Raw genomic sequence first — 13285 nt, 5'->3', positions numbered from 1 at the left:
CAATATCTATTAATAAAATAGTTAATATTTCATAATATTGTATTATCTTCACATTTACAGAATTAACCCCACTTGACCATGATATATCATTCTTTTAATATATTGCCAAATTGTATTGCTAAGTTTTAGTTAGGATTTTTGCATTTGGAAGTGAGATTGATCTGTAGGTTTCTTTTCTTTCTCAGTTTTAGGTATAAGTATCATGTACATGTCATTAAAAGAGCTAGGGACCATTCCTCCTTTTTATCTGTTCTGGGATTTTTTTTTTTTTTTAAAGATTTTATTTATTCATGAGAGACACAGAGAGAGAGGCAGAGACAACAGGCAGAGGGAGAAGCAGGCTCCCTGCAGGGAGCCCGATGTGGGACTTGATCCCAGGACCCCAGGATCACACCCCAGGCCGAAGGTAGACTCTCAACCGCTGAGCCACCCAGGCATCCCAATATATAGATATTTGTAGGAGTTCATGTATTGTATTAGGATATAGTTTGGCTGTTATAATAGAAACATAAATTAACAATAGCTTAAGTCTAGTTCGCTCTCACATACCTGGCAAAGTATAAATAATTCAAGGCTGATTTGGTGCCTCTACATGTCAAGGACCCAGAACCATCCTATTTTCATGCTCTGCTTTCCTTAGGATACTGCCTTCATCCATCTGGTCACATTGGTTACTGCTACACCTGAGTTTCAGTTGGTAGTGATGGGGGAGCAGAAGGCTAGTTGAGGACAAAGCACAGGCTGATAAGCACCGCCACACCCAGCCCCCCCACTCCCCGGTGGGTTATTTGTGACCTTCCTTAGGTACTCCTGGCTGCCCTAAGGGACGGAAAAACAAATGGTTAATTTATAGAGATTGTAGTCCTCTAAGACAATGAGTCTCCCTTAGTTTACAAATATCTTAATTTACAAGAAAAAACATTCTTATCAGTAACATAACTTTCAGAAGGAAATGTGGCTAAAATTAAATGTCCTTATATCTGCAGCCCATTGACAAATACTTGAGGCAGGCAGAGTATAAAGTTCTTCCCTGGAAGCTCCCAACTGTCTTAATGTTAATGCCTTGCTAGGAGAAACTACCTGAAGTTGACAATGACGAGGCCTCTGGCTTCTTGTAAGTCCTATTTAGCATTTGAAAGTTCTTTTGGAGGGCCTGTCAATTGGGATTGAGCTCACTGGAGTCTGCTTCTCCCTCCGTTTTTTCCCCACCCTCACTCTTGCTTACATGCTCTCTCTCAAATAAATAAATAAAATCTTAAAAATAAGCTCCTCTGCTTTCTACTGAGTGTTGGTGTGGAAAAACATGAAGCCGGCCTGATTTTTGTTTTTCCCCTTATAAGTGTCTTGATTTGGCAGGGGGCTATTGAGGGGGATAACTTAATGTAGAAAGGGTTGTCATCAGGTATATAGATTCAAATGTTCTTTTCCGGAATGTTTCTGTGAATCATATTTTAAAATACTTGTTCTATTTTATTTGTAAACTATCTTTTAACTTTCTGGGATTACAGCTATGAATATTTAGATCTCCATTGTCTATCTTTGGTATATATTTTTTTCTCTTTAGTTTTTCTATTTATTTGGATTTCATTTTTTTTTATTTTATAATCTGCATTCTATGTCTCTTAAAATTTTTTTAAGATTGTATCCATTCATGAGAAATACAGAGAGACCTAGATAGGCAAAGGGAGAAGCAGTCATCCCTGCCCCCCCCCCCCCAACTCAGTGCGGAACCTAAGGATCACTCTACTCAAAGATCATGCCCTGAGCCCAAAGCAGATGCCCAATCACTGAGCCACCCAGGCGTCCCATCCCTTACAGTATTTTACAACAGTGTTTTCCCTTGTATATCTTCAGATTTCACTTTATTTCTTTATTCTTTTTCTTTTTTATTTATTTCCTAAAATCTGCCAGTTAGTGTTTCATCATCTCTTTTATATTGTCTTGTATCCTCTTCCCTTGAGCTCATACCTCTGCTTTGTGCTCTTTCTTCAAAGAAGCAATTGCATCATATAAAAAATGTTGGTCATGGCTTTCATCTGCCTTGTGACTTTTTTTTTTTTTTTTTAAGATTTATTTATTTATTCATGAGAGATACAGAGAGGCAGAGACACAGGCAGAGGGAGAAGCAGGCTCCATGCAAGGAGCCTGATGTGGGACTCAATTCCAGGTCTCCAGGATCCCTGGGCTGAAGGCGGCACTAAACCGCTGAGCCACCTGGGCTTCCCGCCTTGTGGCATTCTTTAAGTTTTACATATATTTCCACTATCTGATAGATTTTTAAAGATGAAGTTTTTATTTCTCCATCTGCCATTTATTTATCCTTTCGTTTTTTTGTACTCTGTTGTATAAAACCTCTGCCAATTTTTATTATTGCACTTGAAAGAAAGTCATTTTTTCTGGACAAGCTACTTGCTAAAAGTGCATATTGGAGAGGGACCAAGACTATGCTCCTTATGACCTAGAGTCTTATATGTGAGTTTATGTAGCCTTTAACTTTTCCCAGTCAGTGAATATAGGCACTGCGGTACCTTTAAGTAAAATCCTTTATCTATTGCTTAAATTTAAAATTTTAAGTTTCCATAGGAATAGCCTGATACCCACAACTGGTTTTTCTGTGCTAAGTCCTTATCTTCATGGCTTCCTGGGGCCAAACCTAATTCAAGAAAGCTTCCACTTGTAGCTCAGGGATGACATTCCCACTGTTGCAAAGTATTGAGGTGGAATGTGCCCCTCATGTAGAAGTAAGTGTCTTTGGTAGGCTCTCTTGTCATCTAACATGTATGGGCAAATTTTCTTCCCTTTTTTCCCCAGGTGGCCTTAACCTCTCTTGCTGTTGGAAACCTTTCACTTGTTTTATAATTTGTAGTTTCAGTTCTTAATTTCATTCAAGATGGAGTCTCTCTCTCCAGTCTTTTGCTCCTTTTGCTGCCTTTGGGTAATTCCTAGGAGGAAAAGGAGGCACAGCTGACTTCTGGCTGCCATGTTCAAATAGGGAGTTTCTACCTCCCATTTCTTTTATTATTACGGCCTCAATTTTCTCTGTCTACTCCCTATGAAGTCATTTACTCTCATAAACCTTCTCACTTGAAAATTATACTTTGTGGGTAGCTGAGGTGGCCCAGCGGTTTAGTACCATCTTTGGCCCTGGGGCCTGATCCTGGAGACCCGGGGAGTCCCATGTTAGGCTCCCTGCAGGGAGCCTGCTTCTCCCTCTGCCTGTCTGTGCCTCTCTCTCTGTCTCTCTTTCTCTCTCTCTCTGTCTCTCTCTCTCTCTCTCTCTCATGAATGAATAAATAAAATCTTAAAAAAAAAAAAAGAAAATTACACTTTGTTCAAATTTTTTATTTTTTAATATGACAAGTCTACAGCCAACACCATACTTCATGAAGATGGGATGAAAACTTTTCCTCTAAGATCAAAACTAGGGTGCTCACTCTCACCACTCTTATTCAACATAGTACTGAAAGTCCTAGCTGCAGTAGTCAGGCAAGAAAAAGTATAAGAATTAGAAAGAAAGAAATCAAAATGCCTGTATTTGAAGATAACATTTTGTACATAGATTTTTGTATAAAGATTCAACCAGGACGAGCGTGGTTGGCTCAGTCATTTAAGCCTCCAACTCTTGATTTGGACTCATGTCAAGATCCCAGGGTTGTGAGATCGAGCCCTGTGTTGGACTTTGTGCTGGGCATACTTTTTTCTTCATTGAGTAATCTTGGCTCCCTTGTCAAATATTAGTTGACCATATATGCTTGGGTTTATTTTTTGGCTATTGATTCTTTTCTCTTGGTCTATTTGTCTGTTTTTATGCCACTACCACACTGTATTGTCATACAGTATTATTTGAAGTCAGAAGTATGATGCCTCCTGCTTTGTTCTTCTTTACCAAGATTTCTTTGTATATTCAGGGTCTTTTGTGGTTCCATAGAAGTTCTAGGAAAGTCTTTTTTCTTTTTTTTGTATTTCTGTAAAAAAAAATGCAATTGGAATCTTGATAGGGATTTCATTGAATATTTTGGTAATACTGACATTTTAATAATATTAATTCTTCCAATACGTGAAGACAGTATACTTTTTCATTTATTTATGTCTTCTTTGATATATTGAGATGTATTTCTTCTGAGCCTGATTTATTGAGTTTTTATCATGAATGGATGTTGAATTTTGTCAAATGCTTTTTCTGCACCTACTGAAATGATCATATGATTCTTTTCTTTCATTCTATTAAATGTGGTGTATAACAGTGATTTGTGTGTGTTGAACTATCCTTGCAACACAGGAATAAATTCCATTTGATCATGGTGAATGATTATTTCATTGTGCTGCAGAATTGGTTTGGTGGTTTGTTTTTTTTTTTAAAGATTTTATTTATTTATTCATGAGAGGCAAAGACATAGGCAGAGGGAAAAGCAGGCTTCCTGTGGGGAGCCTGATGCAGGACTCAATCCCAGGACTCCAGGATTACACCCTGAGCTAAAGGCAGATAGATGTTCAACCACTGAGCCACCCAGGTGCCCTGTTTGGTAGTATTTTACTGAGAATATTTGCATCTGTATTCATCAGGGATATTGACTTACAGTTTTCTTTACTAGTAGTGTCCTTTTCTGGTTTTGGTATCAGGATAATGCTGGTTTATAAAATAAATTTGGGATTGTTTCCTGTTCTTCAGTTATTTGGAAGAGTTGGAGAAGAATTGGTGTTAATTCTTTAAATATTTGGAAAATTCACCAGTGAAACCATCTGTTTCTGTGCTTTTCTTCATTGGGAGATTTTAAATTACTGATTCAGTTTCTTTGCTAGTAATTGATCTATCCAGATTTTTAAATTCTTTCTGATTAGGTCTTGGTAAGCTGTAAAAATATGGATCTTAAAGTAATTCTCATTTGTGCGTATGTGTCCTCGCCTGTAGCTTAAAATTTCTTTTTGATTTGCCACAAAATGCTGCTGTAGAGTAAAATTCAAAGTACCTTTCTCTGTTACATTTCCAGAATAATGTCACCATCCATAAGGACAAGAATGTGTCTAACATAGTGAGAACACCTTGGTTAAGATAGACTATTTCTTAGTAGTAGTAGAAGTGTTTTGGAGATTTTTTCAAGTTTCCTGGATTCTGACATGTTTATAGGGAAAATAAGTATGAAACTACTTAGCAGCATTGCATTTTCTTAGACTCTGATGCAATAGGAATATTGTAATAGAAGTAATGTCTACTAGAAGAAACGAAAATATACAATTTAAATAGCATTAAAATTCTGAGTATATTCTTAACATCCATAATAAATATGCATATATTATTAATGTTTTTTTAATGCCCAGAGATGGATCTAAATTTATTATTTGGCATCCTTAGTGACATCTCTTGGTGTTCTTATATCTTCTACAAACTCCCCCAAAAGGGAAAGTGGGGCCACTTACAAGTGAATATGAATGTTGGTAATGTCGGTGACATTTATGTCTCTTTATAGTCCCTTGCAGTCATGCTTCTGACTCTATCCAGCTTACTGGAAAAAAAACCAAGTTAGAGTGGTAGGTTTTGTGTAGGGAACAGATTCCTTGATCAGCAATACAATCTTTTCAGTTTTTTTGTCCAAAATTTGGCTTATTTTCACTGTTAACCAGTGTAGGTTTCCAAAGCCATTTCACATTCCTGTAACTCTGATATAGCAGTTACCTAATTTAGATAAAGGCAATGTGAATTGTTTTTCTCTCTAGTCCTTTTGATGTTCATGAAGGAATGAAACGGGAACTGTATGTTCCAGCACTGCTAATTAATTGTGTAAATTTGAGTTAAAGATAAATGAAAGTAACTATTTTTAGGCTTGTTGGAATTCCTCATTGTTGTTTCTTATCTTTTACTTTTCATTATAAAATTCTGTTTTGGGCAGGACCGGTGGCTCCAAGGGGTTTAGTGCAGCCTTCAGCCCACGGCCTGATCCTAGAGACCCCGGATCGAGTTCCACGTCAGGCTCCCTGCATGGAGCCTGCTTCTCCCTCTGCCTGTGTCTCTGCCTCTCTTTCTCTCTCTCTCTCTTTGTGTCTCTCATGAATAAATAAATAAAATATTTTTTAAAAAATTAAATTAAATTTAAAAATAAATAAATAAAATTCTTCTTTATTTTTTTTTTTTTTTTTTTTTTTTTTTTTTTTTTTTTTCTTCTTTATTTTAATGCAGGTATAGCCTGACTATTTGGACTGGAAAAAATGATAACTATTCCACCGAAGATTTACTTTGCATTAGAGACTTTTTTGACAAGAAACAAGTTTTCTATGACATCTTGGAACCACAAAACCATGAATTTAAACAAGCCATTGGAGTCAAAGTTAATCTCTAAGAAGATTCTTCTAAATCATTTCATGTTTTGGTTTCATAATCTTCTGCTTTGGTCTGAATTAACTACCATATAAATTGTGATGATTGATTTATGCTATAATTCATCTACTCTAAAGACATGCTTACTTTATTAGGCCTATGTCCTTATGATACTGTATATACTTAAAAGATTTGGAAAGTGAAGATTTCAGTGCGCCTGGTCTAATAATAATTTAGGAAAAGTATGCTTTAAACCCCTTTGTAAAATGTAATTTTGATATACTGAAGATAATTGAAGAGTACATATGTCAATAACATATAATCACATTACAGAGATTCCACAAAACTATGGCACCCTCTTTCTTTTGTCCTGGAGAACTGGTTATTTCAGAGACTAAGGAAGAGTAAGAGGACTTTAAAAATGTTTTAACTTTCACAGAGGTGACCAGATTTCTCATAACAGAATAAAATCCATTTATTGAAAATAATATAGATTAAATTTGATGGATCTAGAATTTCCGTATTGTTGGGAACATGCTGACAACTATTTAAGTTTTTTATATTCCTTGTTTCAATCACTATATTTTATCTATAGTAAGTATAATATTACTGGAGATCAGAATTTTAATCCTAGTTATGTATCATTTGGTTTTCAAATTTCTCACTAACACCACCATAGTTCAGGCCCTTATTTTACTGCTAGAATTTTAAAAAGTTCTTCATGACTTCATTGTTCACATTCTACTCAGAGATGCCCTGAGTATTTCTGCTGAAGAAAACTTTTGTAAGCACCTCTTGCCAAATCAGAAAGCTCCAGGGGTCTCTTAAATGCCACTTCATTAAATTTTACTCTTTCAAGATCCTTCATAATGTAGCCCACTCTAAAAGTCACCTGTGTGAACTTCAGCTCTGTCAGCATTTCAAAAATGCCTATAACATCTGTGGTCTCCAGATCTTACTTTAAGAGTTAATTTTAACTATTTAATATTGTCCACTGGTTATGTCATACATGTTTATCTGCTCAGCTAGGTCATATAAAGTCCTTTATAGTAAAGGAATATTCTTAACTCCTTTACACTGGGTGGCATAGTCTTGAGCAAGGTATTCAGAAAGACATGTACTTCTTTCATTTATTGAAAAGAAACTTACCAGTGAATGTCCTAAGATATGTAATTTGCTTTGTCTATCAACTGTTTTCTCCTGGAAAATAATAGTATATAGAGAAAAGAACTTGGATTTTCAATTCAGACAGACTTCCCTTACAGCCCCATTTTAGGCCCTTCCTAGCTGTAGATTTTAGGGAATATTTAACCTCATTGTGTCTTGGTTTCCTCATCTGTAAAATGAAGGGAAAATGAGGATTCTCTTGTACAGTTATTATGAAGATTGAGATTCATGGAACAAAGGCATCTAGCTCATACTCAACACATAGCAAGTACTCAACAGACAATTCCCTTCTAGACTTATCATGGGATCATAACCATTATAGATAACAGTTAAGGGGTATAACATCAGACATCGTAGATGTATAAATATTTAAGGAAGACAATTGTATTTCCACTTTAAATTTTAACTCCAACTAGATGCAGTGCTATTTGTCAAATGAACTTCACTTTCTATGGTTGTTTACCAGAAGCAAAAGATGCAATGTTATAATCATAAAATTTTAATAATAGCAACAAAGAATAACTCTTTAATATTTTAGTAAAATTAATGTTTAGTTTATAAATTTTCTAAAATGACTACGTTTTACTTTTATAAAGAGAGTTGAATTTGTTTTTGGATTTTTCTTTTAATTTGAAAGGGCATGAACAGGAGGAGGGGCAGAGGGAGAAGCAGATTCCCAGCTGAGCAGGGAGCTTGTTCATGGTTCGATCCCAGGACCCCAGGATCAAGACATGAGCCCAAGGCAGCTGCTTAACCAACTGAACCATCGAGACCACTCAAGAGTTGAATTTAAAATTAACTGCATTTTAATAAATATAAATGCATTTAATTGCATTTAATAAAAGTCATTTGTCCAGAAGATTATTCTTGCTACTTGATTATCTGACCGTTGGTAATATATATTTTTTATTTTGTTGTTTATTTTATTTATTTATTTATTTATTTATTTATTTATTACTATTTTAGAAAGGGAGAGAGAATCTTAAGCAGGCTACATACTGAGTCTGGGGCTTGATCTAATGGCTGTGAAATCATGACTTGAGCCTAAGTCAAGAGTCAGATGCTTTACCACATGAGCCATTCACATACCCTATGACCCTTGATAATATTTTAAATATATTAGTCTTAAGGCTTTTAAATGCCTTTGAATTGAGGAATTTATTAGCTGATTATGTCTTAGGTTAAGATTTTTTTTTTAAGGGACACCTGGGTAGGTCAGCGGTTGGGTGCCTGCCTTTGGCTCAGGTCATAATCCCGGGATCAGGGAATGGAGTTCTGCATCAGGCTCCCTGCAAGGAGCCTGCTTCTCCCTCCACCTATGTCTCTGCCTCTCTCTCTCTCAGTCTGTGTCTCTCATGAATAAATAAATATTAAAAAAAAATATATTTTTTTTAAAAGATTTTTATTTACCTGAGAGACAGAAATAGTAAGAGAGAACATGGGTAGGGAGGAGAGAGGGAAGCAGGCTCCCCACGGAGTGGGGAGCTGCAGGGCAGGGCTAGATCCCAGGACCCTGGGATCATGACCTGAGCTGAAAGCAGATGCTTAACCCACTGAACCACCCAGGTTCCCCTAGGTTAAGATTTAAAGGTGTATTTTTAAAGTCATCTTTGGGAACAAAAAATAGATAAGGAAATTATAAAGTGTATTCTATTGAAAAGTAAATTTTGGGGGATCCCTGGGTGGCTCAGCGGTTGAGTGTCTGTCTGGACCAGGGCGTGATCCTGGAGTCCCGGAATCGAGTCCCGAATCAGGCTCCCTGCATGGAGCCTGCTTCTCCCTCTGCCTGTGTCTCTGCCTCTCTTCTGTGTCTTTCATGAATGAACAAATAAAATCTTTAAAAAAAAAAAAAAAAAAAAAAAAAACCTGGTGGAAGAGAATGGAAATGAATTTTTAAAAAATAAAAAATAAATTTTTAATGGACAGCCACATAGAAAAGAATAAGTGATCCCTACTTCACACCATATGCAAATAATAATTTGAGTTATATCTTAGGCCCAAATGTGAAAGCTAAAACTACAGCATTTAGAAGAAAATAAGGGAGAATGTTTTCATGACTTAAGAGTAGACACAATTTTTTTTTTTTTAAGATTTTGTTTATTCATGAGAGTGTGTCTCTACACACAGAGAGAGAGAGAGGCAGAGACATAGGCAGAGGGAGAAGCAGGCTCCATGCAGGGAGCCTGACGCGGGACTCCATCCTGGGACTCTGGGATCATGCCCTGAGCCTAAGGCAGATGTTCAACCGCTAAGCCACCCAGGGTTCCCCAGAAAGGGAGAATCTTAAGCAGGTTCCACATCCAGAGTGGAGCCTAACCCAGGGCTCAATCCCCCAACCCTGGGATCATGACCTGAACCAAAATCAGGAGTCCAACACTTCACCAACTGAGCTGCCCAGGTGCCCTGGCAATGATTTCTTATTAACACAATACTAATTATTAAAAAAGTTTGATTAATGGGCTTTATCAAAATTTAAGACTTCTCATCAAAAGACCATTAACATATATTTGACAAAGGGCTCATACTTAGAATCTATGGAGAACTCATAAACTGATTTTTTTATTATTATTTTTTATTTATGATAGAGAGAGGCAGAGACACAGGCAGAGGGAGAAGCAGGCTCCATGCACCGGGAGCCCGATGTGGGATTCAATCCCGGGTCTCCAGGATCGCACCCTGGGCCAAAGGCAGGCGCTAAACCGCTGCGCCACCCAGGGATCCCCCCATAAACTGATTTTTAAAAAGAAGCTAAACAACCTAATCAAAAATAGGCAAAAGGACAGACACTTAATAACTTGGTTAGTAAATAATGATATAAAGGCCTTAATGTATAAGAATGCAATACAATACTATAGAAACACTGAGAATCTACATTACTGATATGGAAAGATGTTATATTGCAGGTGGCAAAACAGGTGTCTGGTATTATATATATATTTTTTTAAGATTTTATTTATTTATTCATGAGAGGCAGAGACAGGCAAAGAGAGAAGCAGGTTCCATGCAGGGAGTCCAATGCGGAACTCGATCCCAGGACTCTAGGATCACTTCCTGAGCTGAAAAGCAGACGCTCAACCGCTGAGCCACCCAGGTGCCCCATGGTATATTGTTTGAAATTGAATGTCTTTACGTGCATTTGTATACATAGGAAAATATTTGGGAAGAAGTTCCCAGACACAAAATAAGTGTGACCTATTTTTCCCCTCCAGGTTCTCAAGTCTAATGTATTGGTGTTGAGAACTGATAGCATCCGAGGGCTATTTCCCAAGCCTGGCAGAGCCACCCTGGTCCTACAACAGACTTCGGTATGAGATCCAAGTGTTCAAAAAAATCAGCTTTAAAAAGTGTAGTAGTTTATGGCCCTGTAAAATTGTTGTAATTGCTACTTAGTCAGATATGTACTCATTTATCAAGTGGGAAATTGTTAAAAGTTATTCAGAACAGTTTGGTTATTTGCTTATTTTTTGGAGCTAGGGTCTTAGATTTTTTTCCTTGTAATCATAAGAATTAAATACATAGTGAATATATAGAAAAATGCCCTATCTCTCACCTTGAAATTTAAGATTTAAGAGCCTACAATCCGCTTATAAATTCATGAATCAATGCAAGGACAATAGCTGAATGATAGAAAGGTGAAGATAGTAGTACTAAGGAACTTTTTTTATCTAGAAAATGGGAGTATGACGAATGAAGATCTGATAACCAGGTCTTGGAAGAAATGGGGCAGGATCTAGTTCTTGGGACCTCAGTAGCAGGAGCTCAGAGCCTTTGTTCTAGTGTCTAGTGTTCCACATCCATGTCATTCTTTTATCCATGACTGTGATTGCTTCTCTCTTCCTTGTACCTACCATCCAGGGACTGGAATTTGTCTACTCATTTGTGTCTTCAGGGCTCACTGGGGAGTGCTGTGGGGAGGGAAAGGATTCAGGCATTAAATTGATGTCTGATGTGCTGAAGATGCTCAAATAATTAAGAAATAATTTCTACCTCAAGGATCTTCCAACCTAGGTGGGGGAGAGAGACCTGTGAATGATGAGTTGGATGTTTGCCATAATTCCTGTGATGTAACTGAACACCAGGTTGAGGCACAGGCAGCATTTCATTCAAATTGAGAGAAAACACTTAACATCGAGTCTTGAATGATGAGTAAGATTCACCAGGTAGACTAAAAGAGGGGCAAGGGCCTCTTTTCAGACAGAGGCATGTGCACAAAGGAACTCTAAGTAGGAAACAGACTGGCCTGACCTGTTCAAAAAGTATGTGGAGACGCCATACTATGAGGCCGGGCACTTGTGCAGGGGCCAGACTCATTTTCTGAGCCAAGGAGTTTGCTGCTTTTCTAGTAGATCATAGGGATCATTGCACCATTTTAAGTAGGGGAGCCTTATTCTCAGTTTTGACTGTTAGAAATTGTTTGCAATGACATGAGAAAGGAGATTTGGAATTCTTGAAGTGAAAAGAGATGAAACCCTGAAGTACGGTGGTAGCAAAAGAGCATGGAAATGCTTAAGAGCCAGAGGAAAGAGGCTATGAAGGAAAAACTCTTAAGAGTCTTTAAACTGGTGGAATGAGGCATATAGGACAGAGGGAAGAATCTCACATATGTATTTTCCACTTGGGTACCAGAGGGTCAGGTGCTGCTATTAACCCAAACACGATAGGAGAGGCCAAGTGTGGCTCTGTTTCTCAGTGATTTGTTGATGTTGCTCCTCTATACCAGCTTGGAAAGAAAACTGAAAACCCCATCTGCTAGCCCCTTAACTCACTTACCTCCTACTCTAACTTTAGGAAGGATGCTCTTTTTTATTTAACCAATTTCATAAAGATCCCACACCAAGTAATTGCTACTTTACTACATATTTTATTTATTTTTTTAAGATTTTTTTTATTCATGAGAGACACAGAATGGGACGCAGAGACACAGGCAGAAGGAGAAGCAGGCCCCCCATAGGGAGCACGATGTGGACTCCATCCCAGGACCCCGGGATCACGCCCTGGGCCAAAGGCCACCCAGACGTCCCATTACATATTTTAATTATTCCATAATTTTAAATGATATCCATAGTCCCACTATTAGTGAAGACAAAACAGGCAGGGTTTGAAAGGGGCTCACTCAGCCTCCTGCCCTTTAGGGAGGTTCTTGTTTCTATGTTTCTGCCCAAGAAAGGGACCAGTCTAACAAATCTGGTGCCTGAGCTCTTCTGGGCTCAGAATTCTGCTACAGAATGTTCATTAAAGCTGGTCATTGCCTCTTTCTTCTTTATCCTTTCCTTGGGATGAAAGAATATAGTAAGAGTTCAAAAAATTTAACTGAACTACTATGAGAGTCTGTTGCTACTTTGTGAATTCAAGAGCTAATCAAAAACTCTGGATTAAAGTAGAAAGATGTGACCTTTTCACAGAGCCTGTTGAGCTCAAGCCCTTAAAGAGTCTTTTGTGACTTCCCCAAGTGTGGGTTGTCTCCAGAGGCACCTCTTCTGCTACAGTATAGTTATTTTACAGGTTTGTGTTTTGTTCTTCTCAGCTGTGTTGTTTTATTTACTTATTTTTTTAAAAAAAGATTTCATTTATTTATTCATGAGAGACAGAGAGAGAGGCAGAGACGTAGACATAGGGAGAAGCAGGCTCCATGCAGGGAGCCTGATGCGGGACTCGATCCCTAGACTCAGGATCATGCCCTGAACTGAAGGCAGATGCTCAACTGCTGAGCCACCCAGGCGTTCCATCTGTGTTGTTTTAGAGGAAGAAACTATTCATTTTTATGGGATGTCTGGTCAGCATAGGCCCTTAACAAATGTTGAGATTGGA

General features: G+C 37.7%; 1 protein-coding gene and 1 long non-coding RNA gene across 4 annotated transcripts in view; both read left to right on the top strand.

Moving 5' to 3' along the window:
• Nucleotides 1-8174, top strand: part of FAM151B (family with sequence similarity 151 member B) — a 32867-nt gene extending 24693 nt beyond the window's left edge. For 2 of the 3 annotated variants that reach the window (XM_041752833.1, XM_041752835.1), the window contains one exon: nucleotides 6173-8087. In XM_041752833.1, the coding sequence (XP_041608767.1) occupies nucleotides 6173-6332 (160 nt within the window). In that variant the 3' untranslated portion in view covers nucleotides 6333-8087. Of the gene's footprint in view, nucleotides 1-6172; nucleotides 8088-8114 lie in introns of those variants that run through there. The other variant, XM_041752834.1, reaches the window with a different exon arrangement.
• Nucleotides 8175-8182: 8 nt separating this feature from the next.
• LOC121489607 lies at nucleotides 8183-10920 on the top strand. Its single transcript, XR_005987369.1, has 2 exons — nucleotides 8183-8369; nucleotides 10687-10920. It is a non-coding gene; the product is annotated as an uncharacterized LOC121489607 (long non-coding RNA).
• Nucleotides 10921-13285: the final 2365 nt, after the last annotated feature.

Source organism: Vulpes lagopus, chromosome 4 (genome assembly GCF_018345385.1).
Source record: "Vulpes lagopus strain Blue_001 chromosome 4, ASM1834538v1, whole genome shotgun sequence".
Taxonomy (NCBI): Eukaryota; Metazoa; Chordata; class Mammalia; order Carnivora; family Canidae; genus Vulpes; species Vulpes lagopus.
The sequence above is the reverse complement of the archived record's forward strand: the minus strand, read 5'-3'. Positions and strand labels throughout refer to the sequence as shown.